Consider the following 22,064-nt stretch of genomic DNA (forward strand, 5'->3'; position numbering starts at 1 on the left):
ATAGCACTCAAAATGTGGTAACGCAAAAAACATTTTTTGCAATAAAAAGCGTCTTTTAGTGTGTGACTGCTGCCAATCAAAAATCCGCTAGAAAATTCGCTATAAATAGTAAATCAAACCCCCCTTCATCTCTCCCTTAGTTACGAAAAATTAAAACATTTAAAAAATGTATTTATTTACTTTTTCCCATTAGGGTTAGGGCTAGAGTTGGGGCTAAAGTTAGGGTTGGGGCTAAAGTTAGGGTTAGGGTTTGGATTACATTTACAGTTGGGATTAGGGTTAGGGGTGTGTCAGGGTTAGGGGTGTGGTTAGGGTTACAGTTGAGATCAGGGTTAGGGGTGTGTTTGCATTAGGGTTTCAGTTATAATTGGGGAGTTTCCACTGTTTAGGCACATCAGGGGCTCTCCAAATGCGACATTGCGTCCGATCTCAATTCCAGGCCAATTCTGCGTTGAAAAAGTAAATCAGTGCTCCTTCCCTTCCGAGCTCTCCTGTGCGCACAAACAGGGGTTTACCCCAACATATGGAGTATCAGCGTACTCAGGATACATTGGACAACAACTTTTGGGGTCCAATTTCTCCTGGTACGCTTGGGAAAATACAAAACTGGGGGCTAAAAAATAACTTGTGTAAAAAAATATATATATAACACATCTAGATAAGTTCCTTGGGGGGTCTAGTTTCCAATATGGGGTCACTTATGGGGGTTTCTACTGTTTAGTTACATCAGGGGCTCTGCAAATGCAACGTGATGCCTGCAGACCAATCCATCTAAGTCTGCATTCCAAATGGCGCTCCTTCCCTTCCGAGCTCTGCCATGCGCCCAAACGGTGGTTCCCCCCCACATATGGGGTATCAGCGTACTCAGGACAAATTGGACAACAACTTTTTGGGTTCAATTTACATTGTTTCCCTTGGAAAAATTCAAAACTGGGGGCTAAAAAATAATTTTTGTGAAAAAATATGATTTTTTATTTTTATGGCTCTGCATTATAAACTTCTGTGAATCACTTAATGGGTCAAAGTGCTCACCACACATCTAGATAAGTTCCTTAGGGGGTCTACTTTCCAAAATGGTGTCACTTGTGGGGGGTTACAATGTTTAGGCACATCAGTGGCTCTCCAAACGCAACATGGCGTCCCATCTGCATTCCAGTCAATTTTGCATTGAAAAGTCAAATGGCGCTCCTTCGCTTCCGAGCTCTGCCATGCGCCCAAACAGTGGTTTACCCCCACATATGGGGTATCGGCGTACTCAGGACAAATTGTACAACAACTTTTGGGGGCCATTTTCTCCTGTTACCCTTGGTAAAATAAAACAAACTGAAGCTGAAGTACATTTTTTGTGTAAAAAAGTTAAATGTTCATTTTTATTTAAACATTCCAAAAATTCCTGTGAAACACCTGAAGGGTTAATAAACTTCTTGAATGTGGTTTTGAGCACCTTGAGGGGTGCAGTTTTTAGAATGGTGTCACACTTAGGTATTTTACATCATATAGACCCCTCAAAATGACTTCAAATAAAATGTGGTCCCTAAAAAAAAAAAAAAAAAAAAAAAAAATGGTGGTGTAAAAGTGAGAAATTGCTGGTCAACTTTTAACCCTTATAACTCCCTAACAAAAAAAATGTTGGTTCCAAAATTGTGCTGATGTAAAGTAGACATGTGGGAAATGTTACTTATTAAGTATTTTGTGTGACATATCTCTGTGATTTAGTTGTATAAAAATTCAAAGTTGGAAAATTGCAAAATTTTTGCCAAATTTCAGTTTTTTTCACAAATAAACACAGGTAATATCAAAGAAATTTTACCACTATCATGAAGTACAATGTCACGAGAAAACATTGTCAGAATCACTGGGATCCGTTGAAGCGTTCCAGAGTTATAACCTCATAAAGGGACAGTGGTCAGAAAAATTGGCCCGATCATTAACGTGCAAACCACCCTTGGGGGTAAAGGGGTTAAGGTTGAGGGACGCATGGATTCCTCTCAGTATCAACAGATTCTTGACAATAATGTTCATGAATCAGTGACAAAGTTGAAGTTACGCAGGGGATGGATCTTTCAGCATGACAATGATCCAAAACACCGCTCCAAATCTACTCAGGCATTCATGCAGAGGAATAATTACACTGTTCTGGAATGGCCATCCCAGTCCCCAGACCTGAATATCATTGAACATCTGTGGGATCATTTGAAGAGGGCTGTCCATGCTCGGCGACCATCAAACTTAACTGAACTGGAATTGTTTTGTAAAGAGGAATGGTCAAAAATACCTTCATCCAGGATCCAGGAACTCATTAAAAGCTACAGGAAGCGACTAGAGGCTGTTATTTTTGCAAAAGGAGGATCTACTAAATATTAATGTCACTTTTCTGGTGAAGTGCCCATACTTATGCACCTGTCAAATTTTGTTTGAATGCAGATTGCACATTTTCTGTTAGTACAATAAACCTCATTTCAAGGCAGAAACATTACTGTGTCCAACAGTTATTAGATATATGAAACTGAAATAGCTGTTGCAAAAACAATAATTTTTATAAAACACTAGCTGAAGAGCCCGGCGTTGCCTGGGCATAGTAAATATCTGTGGTTAGTTATAGCACCTCACTTCTCTTATTTTCCCATCACGCCTCTCATTTTCCCCATCACATCTTTCATTTTCCCCCTCACATCTCTCATTTTCTCCCTCACACCTCTCATTTTCCCCCCACTCCTCTTATTTTCCCCCTCACTCCTCTCATTCCCCCCTAACACTTGTCATTTCGACCTCACATCTGTCATTTTCCCATCACTCCACTATTTTCCCTCACTCCTCTCATTTTGCACTCACACCTTTTCATTTTCACCTCACACCTCTCATTTTCACCTCAGTATATACATGTTTGTTATCTCCCTTATATATAGTATACACCTGTATGTCATCTCCTGTATATAGTATATACCTGTATGTCATCTCCCCTGTATATAGTATATACCTGCTGTCATCTCCCCTGGATATAGTATATACCTGTATGTCATCTCCTCCTATATATAGTATATACCTGTATGTAATCTCCTGTATATAGTATATACCTGTGTCATCTCACCTATATATAGTATATATCTGTGTCATCTCCTCCTGTATATAGTATATACCTGTATGTCATCTCCTCCTATACATAGCATATACCTATATGTCATCTCCTCCTGTATATACTATATACCTGTAGGTAATCTGCTCCTGTATATAGTATATACCTGTCATCTCCTCCTGTATGTAGTATATACCTGTATGTCATCTCCTCCTCTATATAGTATATACCTGTGTCATCTCCTCCTGTATATAGTATATACCTGTGTCATCTCCACTGTAAATAGTATATACCTGTGTCATCTCCTCCTGTATATAGTATATATCTGTATGTCATCTCCTCCTGTATTAGACCTCGTTCACACGTTATTTGGTCAGTATTTTTACCTCAGTATTTGTAAGCTAAATTGGCAGCCTGAGCCAACAGTAAGCCCACCCCCTGGCAGTATATATTAGCTCACACATACACATAATAGACTGGTCATGTGACTGACAGCTGCCGGATTCCTATATGGTACATTTGTTGCTCTTGTAGTTTGTCTGCTTATTAATCAGATTTTTATTTTTGAAGGATAATACCAGACTTGTGTGTGTTTTTAGGGCGAGTTTCGTGTGTCAAGTTGTGTGTGTTGAGTTGCGTGTGGCGACATGCGTGTAGCAACTTTTTGTGTATCGAGTTGCATGTAACAGGTTAATGTAGCAAGTTTTGCGCGTGGCGAGTTTTGCGCGTGGCGAGTTTTATGTGTGGTGCCTTTTGAGTATGTGCAAGTTTTGTGTGAGGCAACTTTTGCATGTGTTGCAACTTTTGTGCATGTGGCAATTTTTCCGCGTGTGCAAGTTTTGCATGAGGTGAGTTTTGCATGTGTGGCGAGTTTTGCATGTGGAGAGTTTTGCGCGTGGCGAGTTTTGAGCGGCGACTTTTGTGTTTCTACTTTTATGTGGCGAGGTTGGTGTATGTGTGGTGAAATGTGTGCTGAGGGTGGTATATGTGTTCGAGCACGTAGTAGTGTGTGGCGCATTTTGTGTGTGTGTTCATATCCCTGTGGTGGTGTGGTGATTATCCCATGTTGGGGCCCCACCTTAGCAACTGTACGGTATATACTCTTTGGCGCCATCGCTGTCATTCTTTAAGTCCCCCTTGTTCACATCTGGCAGCTGTTAATTTGCCTCCAACACTTTTCCTTTCATTTTTTCCCCATTATGTAGATAGGGGCAAAATTGTTTGATGAATTGGAAAGCGCAGGGTTAAAATTTCACCTCACAACATAGCCTATGACGCTCTCGGGGTCCAGACGTGTGACTGTGCAAAATTTTGTGGCTGTAGCTGCGACGGTTCAGATGCCAATCCCGGACATACATACATACATACACACACATTCAGCTTTATATATTAGATTAAGATTAATAGGGGTGCCCAAACTTTTTCATATAACTGTAATCTAGACTAAATATGAAAATTGCTTTCATTAAGAAATTTCTTGGAATCTCAATATCTGTTGACTCATTTTTGTTATTTTTAAGTTCAAGAAAAGCAGAAGGGAAAACCTGCATGGGATATTCCGCCAGATATGAGGACACTTGTATCTTATTGTCCCTACTCTTCACAATGAGCTTTAGAATTACCATTTCTCAAGAGGCAGAACGTTGCTCATCAGCTATACCAAGTGATAAGCGTCTTCATGTGGTGCTCAGCTTACATATTCATCATTATGGCTTATGATCCCTCACTGACATGCCCCATGTTTTACAAATTGCATAGAATATGGTTTCATTAAAAAAAATCACATTCATCAGGCAGGCGCCTTCGCTGTAGCATGATACAGTGGATAATATGCATTGTATTGTATTGTATTCATTTTTTTTGCATATACATTTTTTTTTTCCATCAAAATGATCTTAATCAAAATGGCGGCCGCACCTACACAGTAGCATTTATCTCATCCCTATAGATGCTACAGTACAGCCCACGTTGGCGCAGCCTCCATTTTGATTAAGACAATTTTGTTGAAAAAGAAAAAAAAAAAGTCTAAATAAATTGAAAACCGCTATATTATCAACCATATCATACTACAGCGCCAATGCCTTCCTGATAAATGTTGTTTTTTTTTTTTCTTAAACAATATTCTATGGAGTATGTAAAATAGGAGGCAGGATCAGTGACCTGCCATAAGGATGAATATGTAAGCAGAGCACCACATAAGGACACAACCCCCAAAGGGCCCCCTGATGCAGGAGCTGTTCATTAATTCAAAACTGAAAATAAAGATTACACAGCAACAGAAGGCTATGCTTCAAAGGAAGCCGGAAATGAAATTAACCGCAATACCATAATGTTCACAAAATATAAAGAAAGTTTTGCTCACCCCATGTTCCACTATAAGTTGATGATGAAAAATCACAGGACGTGCTCAGAGAAAAAATCCTGGTTGTAATCCTACAAACAGCAGGAATCCCAAAGAAATGATGGGTAAGTAATTCGGAACAGTCTCCCAAAAAATCTGAATGTTTTTACTCGTGGTATACTCTGTATACCGTGGGTAAGAACGGTTTAGACATTTTTTTTATTGTACATCAATACAACAACTTTTGTACCATGTTGTCCAGAAAAATGTATGTACCTTAAATACTTTCATGTCCAAAAGTATTCTAGGAGTGATACCTTTAATTTAATAATTCTTCTGGTTAGCCAATGAAAGATTCACTCCTAGAATACTTCTCATTTTTGGGCATAAAAGTATCTACATCGACTTATTGCATTGAAACACGTAGGTCAATACAATTTCTACCTGGATGTCCTGTTTTTAATCCTAATCGTGAGATATATTTTTAGTCACTTGGATTTAATAAAGATATTTTTATTGGGAGACTGTGTGCCAGATTACCTATCCATTGTTTTTTTGGGATTCCTGCTAAAACACTAATATCGTAGTGTATAGGCAATCAAACAATGGCAGACTCTGGTACCCTAACAAGATTAATGAAACATAAAATATTTTGAAAAATATAAATTAATATATGTTTTGTTTAGTTTATCTGCGTAATTGTTTGAACAAAAAAAAAATATATTTTAAAAATTCCCATATGGTGAACACCGAAATGGAAATAAAGAAAAATGTCAGAATGGCTGTTTTTTCGTCACATCACCTCCCCAAAAAATAAAATAGAGACCCAAAAGTAATTTGGCCCACAGTCCTAATTTCACACATTACACCAGCTCAAATTTAAACATGTTGCGTTACATGCTAGTGTTAGAGTGGAAGAGAAATGTGTATAATGCTGTCTAGAATATTCAAATTTTAATTTTAATTTTTTTTTTACATTTTAAATAAATGAATAGAAACACCATGAAAAATGATCTCTACCTAGTAACTTGATCATTCCAGGCCTCACACAGTCCTGTTTGTGACCAGTGTACTGATATAGGTGTACAGATAGTGTCAAATTGATTAGGCTACAGAAACCTCTAGCCAGTACTAAAGTGGTTTCATTACTTGTGCAACTGGACCTGTTTTATTAATTTTAATTAATTGAATGTCTTAAGGCCCTGTTCATTCTGGCATTAGAGTCTGGTTCTTTTTTATTCATGTAATTTTTATAACATGTTTTGTGACTAAAACATGCTTTTTTTCCCCCCTGTATCGGTTTTCAAAGGAACTTGACAGAGTCCATTAGTTAGTACAGGTCACTCAGGCTTCCTTCAAGTCTCTCCCGGTTTTTTAATAGTACTTTTACCAGACAGGACTAATAGAATGGTTGTCTGGTGCAATGAAAACCTGACAGTGTGAAACCCTGAAACCATAGTGGTCATGGTCTACCAATATTTCTTGCATTTCCAATTTTGCATCAACTGCTCAGGCACATGCTGTTGTAATGTTAAAGGGGTTTTCTGGAGCTTTAGCCGGTATCTGGTCAGTGTGGGTCATTCTCAGCAACCCTGAAGACCAGCAGAAGTGAGCTCTGCATCCCTTTCATTCTTTACTCAGTGTCTTGTCTATCCTGACTGCTGTGCCTTGTACAGCACCTTAGAGCCAAGAGCTCTGCAGCCCCTTTATTCTCATCCATGGAGCTCAGACCCCAAAACCATCAATCATTGACTATCCTACAGATAGGCAATGAGTAGTGATGAGCGAGTGAGCACTCTCGGGTGGGAGTATTTGTTAGTGTTCAGAGATTTAGTTTTCATTGCCTCAGCTGCATGATTTACGACTGTTAGACAGCTTGATTACATGTGGGGATTCCCACATGTATTCAGGCTGGCTAGCAGCCGTAAATCATGCAGCTGAGGCAATGAAAACTAAATCTCTGAGCAGTTACAAATACTCGGGAGACCACCTGAGCAATGAGTATACTCGCTCATCATTAGCAATGAGTGTTTAAATCCAAAATAACTGCTTTTAGGTTGCACTAGCAGTATTCTGTGGACTAATGTACGCTAAGTGTAGGACAAGCGGTGTCCTTGAGAAATTTCTTGTAATCTCAATGTGTTGGTGACTAACTTTTGTTGTTTTTAAGCTCAAGAAAGAAAGCTGAACCCTGCACAGAATACTCAACATGGTATGATGATCTTTATATTCCATTGTCCCATCTGTAAAAGCTGCAATTTCAGACCTGCTGATCTAGGTGTACGCTTCATACTATGCATTGCAATGCTCCCATTTCTCAAGAGGCAGTACGTTGCTCATCAGCTATGCCAAGTGATAGTCCTGCCATAGGAACTCACTTTCCAGCCAAGATTTGGCATATGGCATTAAAGGGGTTTTCCTACAAAGTGCATTTTAAACAATAGATCTTGGAATAAAAATAATTTCCACAGTTGGATGTGTTAAGATTATCTCAGCACAGGAACATTATTTTTATCTCATGTGCCTCTGCTGTGTACTGTGTAATGTGTCTGACCTTAAGGTACCGTCATATTAAGCGACGCTGCAGCGATATAGACAACGATGCCGATCGCTGCAGCGTGCCTTTTTCGTCGCTGTGTGGTCGCTGGAGAGCTGTCTCACAGACAGCTCTCCAGCGACCAATGATGCCGAAGTCCCCGGGTAACCAGGGTAAACATCGGGTTACTAAGCGCAGGGCCGCGCTTAGTAACCCGATGTTTACCCTGGTTACCAGTGTACATGTAAGAAAAAACAAACACTACATACTTACATTCCGGTGCCTGTCACGTCCCCCGGCGTCCGCTTCCCTGCACTGTGTAAGCGCCGGCCCTAAAGCAGAGCGGTGACGTCACCTCTGTGCTTTGCTTTACGGCCGGCGCTGATCCATTCACTGCAGGAAACTCTGAGCAGCAGCGCGGACGCCGGGGGACGTGACAGACATCAGAAGGTGAGTATGTACTGTTTTTTTTTTTTTACTTTTACAATGGTAACCAGGGTAAAAATCGGGTTACTAAGCGCGGCCCTGCGCTTAGTAACCCGATATTTACCCTGGTTACCATTGTAAAACATTGCTGGCATCGTTGCTTTTGCTGTCAAACACAACGATACACGGCGATCTGACGACCAAATGAAGTTCTGGACTTCTAGCTCCGACCAACGATATCACAGCAGGATCCAGATCGCTGCTGCGTGTCAAACACAAAGATATCGCTATCCAGGACGCTGCAACGTCACGGATCGCTATCGTTATCGTTGGAAAGTTGGTCAGTGTGAAGGGACATGGTCTGATCATATCACAGCTTCTGGACGGGGGCGGAGGGGGTTTGGGGGAGAAAAAGAGTGGATAAAGATAGGACTGCTCGGGAATCACAGCCGTTTCATTTTGTGAGAAACCTTTTCCTGCCTGGTGTTAAACAATATTTTACTTGAAAGAAAGAATCATCTGTGGTCCCCGTGCTGTAATGTCCGTATACTCTTTTGCCTCCCCCCTGCCCAGGAGCTGTGATATGATCAGACCATGTCCCTGTACGGTCAGACACAGATATTACACAGTACACAGCAGGGGCACATTTATAAGATTATCTCAGCACAGGGACATTTTATTTTTTTAAACACATCTAATTCTGAAGTTTATTATTATTCCAAGATGTGTTAATTAAAATATACTTTTGCTTGTGGCACAACCTCTTTGAATCTTAACTAACCCTTTACGAGTTAAATTATAGAATGTAATGTACGCCAAATGTAAGAAAAGTACTTTCATTAACCCCTTCCCGACCTTTGACGCATACGCTGCGTCATGAAAGTCTGTGCCTTCCCGACCTATGACGCAGCGTATGCGTCATGGAGGGATCGCGTCCCTGCAGATCAGGTGAAGGGGTTAACTCCCATTTTACCCGATCTGCAGAGACAGGGGGAGTGGTGCTTCAGCCCAGGGGGGGTGGCTTCACCCCCCCGTGGCTACGATCGCTCTGATTGGCTGTTGAAAGTGAAACTGCCAATCAGAGCGATTTGTAATATTTCACCTAAAAAACTGGTGAAATATTACAATCCAGCCATGGCCGATGCTGCAATAACATCGGCCATGGCTGGAAAACCTAATATGTCCCCCCCCACACCCACCGATCGCCCCCCCAGTGGTCCGTTATGGGGTCCGGTCCCCTCCGTCCGCCTGCCGGCTCCCCCGTCCTCCTGCCCGCTCCCTCCTTGTTTGAATAAACCCCCCCTGTGGTCCGATCACCCCCCCTGTGCTCCAATCCACCCCCCCACCACCCCTTCATACTTACCGATCCTCCCGGTGTCCGTACGTCTCCTCGCTGGGCGCCGCCATCTTGGAAAATGGCGGGCGCATGCTCAGTGCGCCCGCCGAATCTGCCAGGCGGCAGATTCCTTACAGGTACATTTTGATCGCTGTGGTAGGTTCTATCACAGCGATCAAAATAAAAAAAATAATAAATACCCCCCCCCCCCCCCCCCCCTTTATCACCCCCATAGGTAGGGACAATAATAAAATAAAGAAAATATATATATATATTTTTTTTTTCGTTTTCCACTAGGGTTAGGGTTAGAACTAGGGTTAGGGTTAGAACTAGGGGTAGGGTTAGGGTTAGGGTTATGGCATGTGCGGATTTGGCCGTGGATCCGCAGCGGATTTGGCCGCGGATCCGCAGCGGATTTGGCCGCGGATCCGCAGCGGATTTGGCCGCGGATCCGCAGCGGATTTGGCCGCGGATCCGCAGCGGATTTGGCTGCGGATCCGCAGCGGATTGGCCGCTGCGAATTCGTTGCAGTTTTCCATCAGGTTTACAGTACCATGTACACCTATGGAAAACCAAATCCACTGTGCCCATGGTGCGGAAAATTCCGTGCAGAAACGCTGCGTTGTATTTTCTGCAGCATGTCAATTTTTTGTGCGGATTCCGCAGCGTTTTACACCTGTTCCTCAATAGGAATCCGCAGGTGAAATCCGCACAAAAAAACTGTAAATCTGCAGGTAAAACGCAGTGCCTTTTACCTGCAGATTTTTAAAAAATCTTGCGGAAAAATCTCACACGAATCCGCAACGTGGGCACATAGCCTTAGGGTTAGGGTTGGAATTAGTTAGGGTACCGTCTCACAGTGGCACTTTGATCGCTACGACGGTACGATCCGTGACGTTCCAGCGATATCCATACGATATCGCTGTGTCTGACACGCAGCAGCGATCAGGGACCCTGCTGAGAATCGTACGTCGTAGCAGATCGTTTGGAACTTTCTTTCGTCGCTGGATCTCCCGCTGTCATCGCTGGATCGTTGTGACAGCGATCCAGCGATGCGTTCGCTTGTAACCAGGGTAAACATCGGGTTACTAAGCGCAGGGCCGCGCTTAGTAACCCGATGTTTACCGTGGTTACCAGCGTAAAAGTAAAAAAAAAAAAAACCGTACATACTCACATTTCGGTGTCCTTCAGGTCCCTTGCCGTCTGCTTCCCGCTCTGACTGTCTGCCGGCCGGAAAGTGAAAGCACAGCACAGCAGTGACATCACCGCTGCGCTCTGCTCTCACTGTACGGCGGCACTCAGTCAGAGCGGGAAGCAGACGGCAAGGGACCTGAAAAACACCGAAATGTGAGTATGTACGGTTTTTTTTTTTTACTTTTACGCTGGTAACCACGGTAAACATCGGGTTACTAAGCGCGGCCCTGCGCTTAGTAACCCGATGTTTACCCTGGTTACCCGGGACCTTGGCATCGTTGGTCGCTGGAGAGCGGTCTGTGTGACAGCTCCCCAGCGACCACACAACGACTTTCCAACGATCACGGCCAGGTCGTATCGCTGGTCGTGATCGTTGGTAAATCGTTATGTGAGACGGTACCCTTAGGGTTGGAATTAGGGCTAGTGTTGGAAATAGGGTTAAGATTAGGCTTGTGGTTAGGGTTAAGGATAGGGTTAGGGTTGTGTTGGGGTTACAGTTGTGGGTAGGGTTGGGATTAGGGTTAGGATTAGGGTTAGGGTTGGATTTAGGGTTACGGGTGTGTTGGGGTTAGGGTTGTGGTTAGGGTTATGGCTACAGTTGGGATTAGGGTTAGGGGTGTGTTGGGGTTAGTGTTGAAGTTAGAATTGAGGGGTTTCCACTGTTTAGGCACATCAGGGGTCTCCAAACGCAACATGGCGCCACCATTGATTCCAGCCAATCTTGCGTTCAAAAAGTCAAATGGTGCGCCCTCCCTTCCAAGCCCCGACGTGCGCCCAAACAGTGGTTTACCCCCACATATGGGATACCAGCGTACTCAGGACAAACTGGGCAACAACTATTGGGGTCCAATTTCTCCTGTTACCCTTGCAAAAATAAAAATTACTTGCTAGAACATAATTTTTGAGGAAAGAACAATTATTTTTTATTTTCATGGCTCTACGTTATAAACTTATGTGAAGCACTTGGGGGTTGAAAGTGCTCACCACACATCTAGATAAGATCCTTTTGGGGTCTAGTTTCCAAAATGGGGTCACTTATGGGGTGTTTCTACTGTTTAGGCACATCAGGGGCTCTGCAAATGCAACGTGACGCCCGCAGACCATTCCATCAGTCTGCATTTCAAATGTCACTACTTCCCTTCCAAGCCCTGACGTGCGCCCAAACAGTGGTTTACCCCCACATATGGGGTACCAGCATACTCACAACAAACTGGGCAACAAATATTGGGGTCCAATTTCTCCTGCTACCCTTGTGAAAAAAAAATTGCTTGCTAAAACATCTTTTTTGAGGACAGAAAAATGATTTTTAATTTTCACGGCTCTGCGTTGTAAACTTCTGTGAAGCACTTGGGGGTTGAACGTGCTCACCACACATCTAGATAAGTTCCTTGGGGGGTCTAGTTTCCAAAATGGGGTCACTTGTGGGGGGTTTCTACTGTTTAGGCACATCAGGGGCTCTGCAAACGTAACATGATTCCCGCAGACCATTCCATCAAAGTCTGCATTCCAAATCGTCACGACTTCCCTTCCGAGCCTCGGCATGTGCCCAAACAGTGGTTTACCCCCACATATGGGGTATCAGCGTACTCAGGAGAAACTGCACAACAACTTTTGGGGTCCAATTTCTCCTGTTACCCTTGGGAAAATAAAAAATTGTGGGTTAAAAAATCATTTTTGAGGAAAGAAAAATAATTTTTTATTTTCATGGCTCTGCGTTATAAACTTCTGTGAAGCACTTGGGGGTTCAAAGTGCTCACCACACATCTAGATTAGTTCCTTGGGAGGTCTAGTTTCCAAAATGGGGTCACTTGTGCGGGAGCTCCAATGTTTAGGCACACAGGGGCTCTCCAAACGCGACATGGTGTCCGCTAATGATTGAAGCTAATTTTCCATTCAAAAAGCCAAATGGCGTGCCTTCCCTTCCGAGCCCTGCCGTGCGCCCAAACAGTGGTTTACCCCCACATATGGGGTATCATCGTACTCAGGACAAACTGGACAACAACATTTGGGGTCCAATTTCTCCTATTATCCTTGGGAAAATAAAAAACTCCGGGCTAAAAATCATTTTTGAGGAAAGAAAAATATTTTTTTTATTTTCATGGCTCTGCGTTATAAACTTCTGTGAAGCACCTGGGGGTTTTAAGTGCTCACTATGCGTCTAGATTAGTTTCTTGGGGGGTCTAGTTTCCAAAATGGGGTCAATTGTAGGGGAGCTCCAATGTTTAGGCACACAGGGGCTCTCCAAACGCGACATGGTGTCCACTAACGATTGGAGCTAATTTTCCATTCAAAAAGTCAAATGGCGCGCCTTCCCTTCCGAGCCTTGCCGTGCACCCAAACAGTGGTTTACCCCCACATATGAGGTATCGGCGTACTCAGGAGAAATTGCCCAACAAATTTTAGGATCCATTTTATCCTGTTGCCCATGTGAAAATGAAAAAATTGAGGCTAAACGAAATTTTGTGTGAAAAAAAAGTACTTTTTCATTTTTACGGCTCAATTTGTGAAGCACCTGAGGGTTTAAAGTGCTCACTATGCATCTAGATAAGTTCCTTGGGGGGTCTAGTTTCCAAAATGGGGTCACTTGTGGGGGAGCTCCAATGTTTAGGCACACGGGGGCTCTCCAAACGCGACATGGTGTCCGCTAAAGATTGGAGCCAATTTTTCATTCAAAAAGTCAAATGGCGCTCCTTCCCTTCCGAGCCCTGCCGTGCGCCCAAACAGTGGTTTACCCCCACATATGAGGTATCAGCGTACTCAGGACAAATTGGACAACAACATTCGTGGTCCAGTTTCTCCTTTTACCCTTGGGAAAATAAAAAAAATTGTTGCGAAAAGATCATTTTTGTGACTAAAAAGTTAAATGTTAATTTTTCCCCTCCATGTTGCTTCTGCTGCTGTGAAACACCTGAAGGGTTAATAAACTTCTTGAATGTGGTTTTGAGCACCTTGAGGGGTGCAGTTTTTAGAATGGTGTCACTTTTGGGTATTTTCAGCCATATAGAACCCTCAAACTGACTTCAAATGTGAGGTGGTCCCTAAAAAAAATGGTTTTGTAAATTTTGTTGTAAAAATGAGAAATCACTGGTCAAATTTTAACCCTTATAACTTCCTAGCAAAAAAAAAATTTGTTTCCAAAATTGTGCTGATGTAAAGTAGACATGTGGGAAATGTTATTTATTAACTATTTTGTGTCACATAACTCTCTGGTTTAACAATAAAAATTCAAAATGTGAAAATTGCAAAATTTTCAAATTTTTCGCCAAATTTCCGTTTTTTTCACAAATAAACTCAGAAATTATCGACCTAAATTTACCACTAACATGAAGCCCAATATGTCACGAAAAAACAATCTCAGAACCGCAAGGATCCGTTGAAGCGTTCCTGAGTTATTACCTCATAAAGGGACACTGGTCAGAATTGCAAAAAATGGCAAGGTCATTAAGGCCAAAATAGGCTGGGTCATGAAGGGGTTAAAGGGGTTGTCCAGCTCTGCAGTCATATAATGGTAAGTGCCACAAAAGCATGTCCCCAGCACATCTTAAAGATGGTAGTCAATCCCGGTAACTCATTCTGCAGCCAGAATACAGTGTATATAGAGGATATAGGTGGCAAATAGTGCAAAATGTTTAATGAAACCCAATGGACAAGATTTTTTTGCCTGAATTGTATGCATTTCAGAAAAAAATGCTCCCAGAGGTGGACAAACACTTTTAAGAATTCTCTTTCAATCTTTATTTGTGTTTGAGACTAATTTATTTCTTTTTTTAGTTCAAGAAAAACAGAATGCAAAACCTGCAGGGAATCTTCAACCAGGTATGCAGACAATTGCATTGTCCCTTGGTTTGATAGCTGAAAGAAGCACTTTTTAACCCTTTGTTTAAATCAGACTTTTAAGTTACATACTTGAGGTTTTTTTGTTTTTTTCCCCCCGAATATGGAAAATGACTGTATGCAATTTTCACAAAGGGCATGAGATTTTTTTTAGACTCCAACTTCCAGTTTCATAAACACAATATGTACATTAGACAAATGAACCAACTCAGACCCTGTGTGTTGTATTGAATCTATTGAGCGTGTATAAATGTCAATGTGGAGGGGGAGTATGCCTATTGCGATTTGTGGATTCTGATGACAAAGTATTGGTTTAAAAAAAAAAAAATTCAAGTGGCCATTGTGAAAATTGCAAGATTACCAATTTTTTTTTTTAGTAAGATCGTAGCAGGAAACAAAGTTGCCAAAATGTATTTAAAAAAAAAAAATACATCTAAGGCCTCTTTCACACTTACGTCTTTTATCTCCCGTCGAAATCCGTCGATTTTTGAAAAAACATGATCCAGCAAATTTTTCTGCTGGATCCTGTTTTCCCATAGACTTGTATTAACGACGGATTGTGACGGATGGCCATCCGTTTCATCCATCGTGCACTGGATCCGTCGGAAAACTGCTGTCCGTCGGGCAGAGAAAACATTCAGAGGAACGCTTTTTCTGCACGTCGGAAAATCGCTCAGCGACGGGTCCTGCGCTGTCCGTCGTCGGCTATAATGAAAGCCTATGGACACAGGATCCGTCGCTGACCGTCAAACGCAGGAATCCAGTGACGTATCCCGTTTTTGTATTCTAAGGCTACTTTTACACTTGCGTCGGTAAGGGTCCGTCGCTATTCGTCGGGCCGAAGTACCGACGCACGTTGTGAAATTTGTGCCCAACGTGGGCAGCGGATGCAGTTTTTCAACGCATCCGCTGCCCATTCTGAAGTCCGGGGAGGAGGGGACGGAGTTTCGGCATGCGCGGTCGAAAACGGCGGATGCGACGGACAAAAAAATTTCACTTGAACGGTTTTTGTGCCGACGTTATGCCAAAACATGACAGATCCGTTGCACGATGGACGCGACGTGTGGCCATCCGTCGCGATCCGTCGCTAATACAAGTCTATGGGAAAAAAACGCATCCTGCGAGCAAATTTGCAGGATCCGTTTTTTTCACAAAACGACAGATTGCGACGGATGCCAAACAGCGCAAGTGTGAAGTAGGCCCAAGCATGCCTGGAAGGATTTGCTAGTCAGGGGAAAATTCTCTCTCTCTCTCTCTCGGAAAAACACTCTCTCTCTCTCTCTCTCTCTCTCTCTCTCTCTCTCTCTCTCTCTCTCTCTCTCTCTCTCTCTCTCTCTCTCTCTCTCTCTCTCTCTCTCTCTCTCTCGGCCTCTTTCACACTTCAGCAGTCTTCTTGTTTCAGTCAAATGCCGTCATTTTGTGGAAAAAAAACGGATCCAGTGAATTTGCACGCTGAATCAGTCTTTTTCTCATAGACTTGTATTAGCGACGGATTACGATGGATGGCCTCACGTTTAGTCCGTCATGCCCTGGATCCATCGGAATTTGTTTATCCGTCGTCTGGAGAGGACAGACAGCGATGGATCCAGTGGCGTCCGTCGTTGGCTAGAATTGAAGCCTATGGGCGCAGGATCCGTCGCTGTCTGTAAAATTACGGAATCCAGCGATGGATTCCGTTTTTTTATACTGAGCATGCTCTAAATCTGTATTTAGTAGCCAATTGGCCAGAAGACATCCCCAAATCTAAACTTGCCATGTGGCTTCATTCCGCAATGTGCCAGCAAGAAGCATACAAGCAAGAAGCCTGCAGCAACTTGCCTGTCTGCCAGCCAGCAGAAGGCCACTTGCTCTACAAGCTCTCAAAGATGGGGTGTTAAAACACTCAATATATAGGTTTCCATTATTTTCCAGTAGCCAATCACGTTTGGAAGCCTCCCATTCAGTGATATGAAAAAACGGATGCGTTGGAAAAAAAACGGATGCGTCGAAAAAAACTGAAGAAATAGATGAAAAAACGGATGCGGTTTTTTGACGGATCCGCTATACGGATCCTTAGAAAAAACGGATCCGTTGTTTCCGTTTTTCACTATTTTTGACGGTTCCGTCACGACGACGGATTTTGACTGACGCCAGAAGACTGAAGTGTGAAAGAGGCCTAAGGCTACGTTCACACGATCCTTTTTTCACTGCGGATTTTTCAGGTCCTTTTTCGGGAAAATCCGCAGTGAAAAACGGCGGTGCTTCTCTCTGCGGTTTTGTGTCCTTTTTCTACTGCGGATTCCACTGCGGGTTTCCAACTGCAGTTTCCTATTGGTGCTGTTGGAAACCCGCAGCGGAATCCGCAGAAAGAATTGGCATGGTACTTCTTTTTTCTGCAGGCAAATCCGTGCGGATTTGTCTGCGAAAAAAAGGATCGTCGGCACAGCGTTTTTTGTTTTCCATAGGGTAACATTGTACTGTACCCTGCATGGAAAACTGCTACGGATCCGCAGCTGCAATTCCGCTGCGGATCCGCAGCAAAAACCGCATCGTGTGAACATAGCCTTAGCCTGATTTAAACACTTGGTTATTTTCTGTTAATAGCTTCCCAAACCATTTAATCTGTATGTATTATTCTGCAATACGATATTTAACATTTTTAAAGTGGCAGACCTTTACCCAAAAAGCCATGCCAAATAATAACCATGCCATGGGAACTCGCTGTCCACCCAACATTTGTCACGTATTAAAAGGAAAACGGGAGGTATCACTCATGCGCTGCTGAGATAGAATCTTTAAGGCTATGTGCACACGTTTAGGATTTCTTGCAGAAATTTCCTGAGCAAAACCGGACATTTTCTGCAAGAAATCCGCATGTGTTTTTTTCCACGTTTTTTTAACGTGTTTTTGACACTTTTTTCCCGAAGCTTCCCAATGCATTAAATAGCGGTAAAAATGCCAAAAATCCGCGAAATTAATGAACATGCTGCGTTTTTTACCGCGATGCGTTTTTTGGGCAGAATAAAAAACGCATCATGTGTACAAAAATTGCGGAATGCATTCTAAATGATGGGATGCATAATGTATGCATTTTTATGCGTTTTTATAGCGAAAAAAAGCAACGTGTGCACACAGCCTTAAATCGTTTATTAGAACAGGTTGTAACGCGTTTCAAGGTCACGCCAGACTTCTTCATCAGGACAAACCAGTCGAGGTTCGGCATGACCTTGAAACGCTTTGACTTGTAAATCTGTTCTAATAAACAATTTGATTTTAAAGATTCTATCTCAGCAGTGCATGAGTGATACCTCCCGTCGTTTTCCTTTTACCTGTGGTCGTCCTCTCGATCGGTATCTGGGCAGCAGCTGCTATATGCCGTTTGTGTCGCCATTAAGCAACTCAGCAGGGTGAATGTATCTCCCCTTTTGCTTGACACCTCATTGTCATTGGATAAGACCCTGTTGAGCTTTTTTTTTCTTCCCAGTTTAATTCCTTATGAATTAAAAGGAAACACTGGCATCATGAATCGGAGACCGGCTCCATGATTGCAGCCCTGTGTGTTTCACTCTGATGTTGCTTGGACTAGTCAATCTAGTCAAGTATCCTGCGTTTTCTACCCACCCATTCTTGTAGATTGACATGTCTGTTGGAGGGCTGGGTTGGTCGGCTTGAGTGCACCATACATGACAGCAATATTGGAGCCGATCTTGAATTCATGCTGCATCAGAAATATTGTAAGTTTTTCTAGATTTTATCAAAATAGTGAGCATAATTTTCATTTTATGTGAAATATAGTATTTTGTTTTTGGTTCAAGATTTTACATCTGCATTGACTGATGCCATTACCAAGCATTGTGTTTATTAGTATATGCAAGTGTTGATGCCCAATCAAAACTATTTACCCATCAGCTATAGTTGAATTTATTTATTTTTTCCATCTTTAGTTTTAAGTGCTGACCTTTATCATAGAGTTGAATGGATGTCTTGGCCTATTCATTCATTAAAATCATGGATCTGAGAGCGAGTTCCATGTGACTCGGAGCATGTCCTATTCTGAACTTGATTTGTGGCTCAGAATTGAGCAGTAAAGTCTATATGAATTCATGAGAAGGATGAAAATCTGAGGCTTTCGGATTTTATTTCTCATGGATCTGTTGCTTAGTGATAGATGTAACTATTAATGTGACCTTCAGTGGAGAAAAACGGAAGCAAATTTGGTAAATCTGACCTGTCCTCTCAAATGGTATAACAGTCACACGGATGTATGAATGCAGCCTTATAGGGGCTTTTCAAATATGCTCTGCTGACTACATATGTTGTGTGCTCTCCTGGTTATAATTGATTGATTTGTTTTGCAGAAGTCATTCCTGAGAGCAGCGGAAGGCATATTGCAAAATTAAAAGATTACATGTCCCGAAGAGACAGGGAGCCCCTAATTGGTATGTCTTCAGAGAACAAAGTCTAAAAGTAGACCTATAAAGAAAGAGTGTATTGAAATGTACCGCTGAGATAATGACAGTTCAGCTCCATGATTGGGGAACTTGACTGCAATAGGAAACTTAAAAATGCATTTTTTAATGCCCGTCTTTGTTTTGTTTTATCAAAATTGGTACACAGCAGGTCAACAACTGATGTCTAAGGATCCATTACAGTAAACGACAGTGATCAGTTACTTCACTGATCTGTGGTCATTTAATAGCCTGGTCAAATAAGCAGACCGCACCAAGCAGTCTGGAATAGAGCTGAGCCTGCAGGTGGAGCTGCTGACAGTCAATTTATCAATCAAATTTAACCCCTTCACGACATGCGCTGTACTAGTACTGCGCATGTCATGTCTCCCCCTTTGATGTGGTCTCCGGCAGTGAGCCCACATCTTTTCCAGCACATGTCAGCTGTTTTGAACAGGGGACATGTGTCCGCAACAGCCGCGGGTGAAATCGCAATCCACCCGCGGCTGTTAACCCGTTAAATGTCGCTGTCAAACTCTGAAAAATAAAGTTATGGCTCTGGGAAGAAGGGGAGCGAAAATAAGAAATGCAGAAACGAAACAGGGCTGCGGCGCAAAGGGGTTAAACGCCACTGAATCAGTGGAAAAAAGTCAAATTGCACCACAAATTATTATTTTTTTCCTCAACTAGAGGCACTAGAGCATCCTTAACCTCTTAACGACCACCGATGCACCTTTTAACGGCGGCAGTTACGGTTACTTATGCCTCAGCTCCGCTTTTTAACAGCACTGAGAAATAAGTGGATAGTGCCCCCCAGCGTTGGAATTTCTCCGGGGTCTTAGCGGTAGACGAGACCCCAAAGAACATGATTAGGGTCAGTTGTTACCAACCCCAGTGTTGCAATCGCCGTTATTACTGTTATATCGGCGACTGCAAAAAAGTCAGATTTCCCATTTAATTTCTCTCTCATGTGATCGCACATCAGAGGAGAGAGGGGATAGATCCTATCACAGTGATCAAAATAAACAAAAATAGCAAATAAACCCCCCCCCTCTTTATCACCCCCTTAGTTACCTAAAAATAATAAAATTAAAAAAATGTATTTATTTCCATTAGGGTTGTAGTTGGGCTTTCGTTTAGGGTTGATCTTGTGGTTAGGGGTGGGCTTGCGGTTAGGGTTGGAGATAGAATTGGCGGGGTTCCACTGTTTAGGTACATCAGGGGGTCTCCAAACGCGACATGGTGCCACCATTGATTCCGGCCAATTTTGCGGTCAAAAAGTCAAAAGGTGCTCCCTCCCTTCTGAGCTCTGCCATGCGCCCAAACTGTTCCAAAGTAAATTTTTTGTGAGAAAAATTAAAATGTTCATTTTTTCCTTCCACATTGCTTTAGTGCTCGTGAAGCACCTGAAGGGTTAATACATTTCTTGAATGTGGTTTTGCGCACCTTGAGGGGTGAAGTTTTTAGAATGGTGTCACTTGTGGGTATTTTCTGTTATATTGACCCCCCAAATTCACTTCAAATGTGAGGTGGTCCCTAAAAAAAATGGTTTTGTAAATTTTGTTGGAAAAATGAGAAATCGCTGGTCCACTTTTAACTCTTAAAGGGAACCTGTCACCCCCAAAATCGCTGGTGAGGTAAGCTCACCGGCATCAGGGGCTTATCTACAGCATTCTGTAATGCTGTAGATAAGCCGCCGATGTTACCTGAAAGAGGAGAAAGACGTTGCCCTCAACAGGGCAGGCAAAGTACGCCTGCGCCGGAGCCGCGACGTAAAGACCCAAAGAGGACGTCATGGAACGAAGATGGGAGGCGCCCATCCGACCGGACTGCAGCGGGACCGCCCCTGGGTGAGTATAATCTAACGTCTTTTTCTCCTCTTTCAGGTAACATCAGCGGCTTATCTACAGCATTACAGAATGCTGTAGATAAGCCCCTGATGCCGGTGAGCTTACCTTACCAGCCATTTTGGGGGTGACAGGTTCCCTTTAAAACGTCCTAACAAAAAAAAATGTTTCCAAATTTTGCTGATGTAAAGTAGACATGTGGGAAATGTTATTTATTAACTATTTCGTGTAAACATACAAAAAACTTGAAATACTGGTGCTGTGTATCCACTGAGGCTACTTTCACACTAGCGTCGTGCACTGCATGGCGCACCGACGCTAGCTGTGAATGCGCCGCTCAACGGGGGCAGCGGATGCAGTTTTCCAACGCGTCCGCTTCCCCATTGTGGGGGGGGGGGGCGGAGTTCCGGCCGCGCATGCGCAGTCGGAAATGCTGCAGACGACGCACCAAAAAACGTTACAAGCAACGTTTTTTGGTGGCGACGGTCCGACGCAACACGACACAACCGTCGCACGACGGTTGCAACGTGTGGCAATGCGTCGCACTGCGTCGCTAATAAGTCTATGGAGAAAAAACGCATCCTGCAAGCACTCTGAAGCCAGTGTAAAAGTAGCCTGAAACTTAGAAGACCTAAAAAAAAAAAATACACAAGCAATATATATAAATAGTATATATTGTTTATTAACAATGTTAATTAGAAGATAAATAATTCATGAACAGAGAAAGGAAAGGCCACCAGGTGGCGAAAAAGTGCAGGACACCATCAAGGGGTATGAATATATAAATAAATAATAAATCAAGGAAAAACATTATGCAATTTAATACACAAGAAAAAAAAATAGTAACAAATATTAATGGAAATTATAGTAATGTGTAATTACTACATATACTCTTTGATACAGTGTTTATAATAAGTAGTGATTAGTTATACATAATTACATAATCAGCAGGAGGCTACAAACTTTAATCAATGCAACAATAAAAATAAATAGATCTAATAAAAGTGACAGGAACAGGTCAGGTCAATGTAAGTATAAAGCAAATATCAA

The 22,064-nt window shown here is 42.5% G+C and overlaps 1 protein-coding gene across 7 annotated transcripts in view; it reads left to right on the top strand.

The window, feature by feature from the left end:
- The window catches only part of LOC143782312 (uncharacterized), a 261,375-nt gene that overhangs the window by 163,018 nt on the left and 76,293 nt on the right, over window positions 1-22,064 (top strand). For 6 of the 7 annotated variants that reach the window (XM_077269634.1, XM_077269636.1, XM_077269637.1 and 3 more), the window contains 3 exons: window positions 7,585-7,626; window positions 14,678-14,722; window positions 19,078-19,158. In XM_077269634.1, the coding sequence (XP_077125749.1) occupies window positions 7,585-7,626; window positions 14,678-14,722; window positions 19,078-19,158 (168 nt within the window). The remainder of the gene's footprint in view (window positions 1-7,584; window positions 7,627-14,677; window positions 14,723-19,077; window positions 19,159-22,064) is intronic. The other variant, XM_077269639.1, reaches the window with a different exon arrangement.

Source organism: Ranitomeya variabilis, chromosome 6 (assembly GCF_051348905.1).
Source record: "Ranitomeya variabilis isolate aRanVar5 chromosome 6, aRanVar5.hap1, whole genome shotgun sequence".
In the NCBI taxonomy this organism is placed as follows: Eukaryota; Metazoa; Chordata; class Amphibia; order Anura; family Dendrobatidae; genus Ranitomeya; species Ranitomeya variabilis.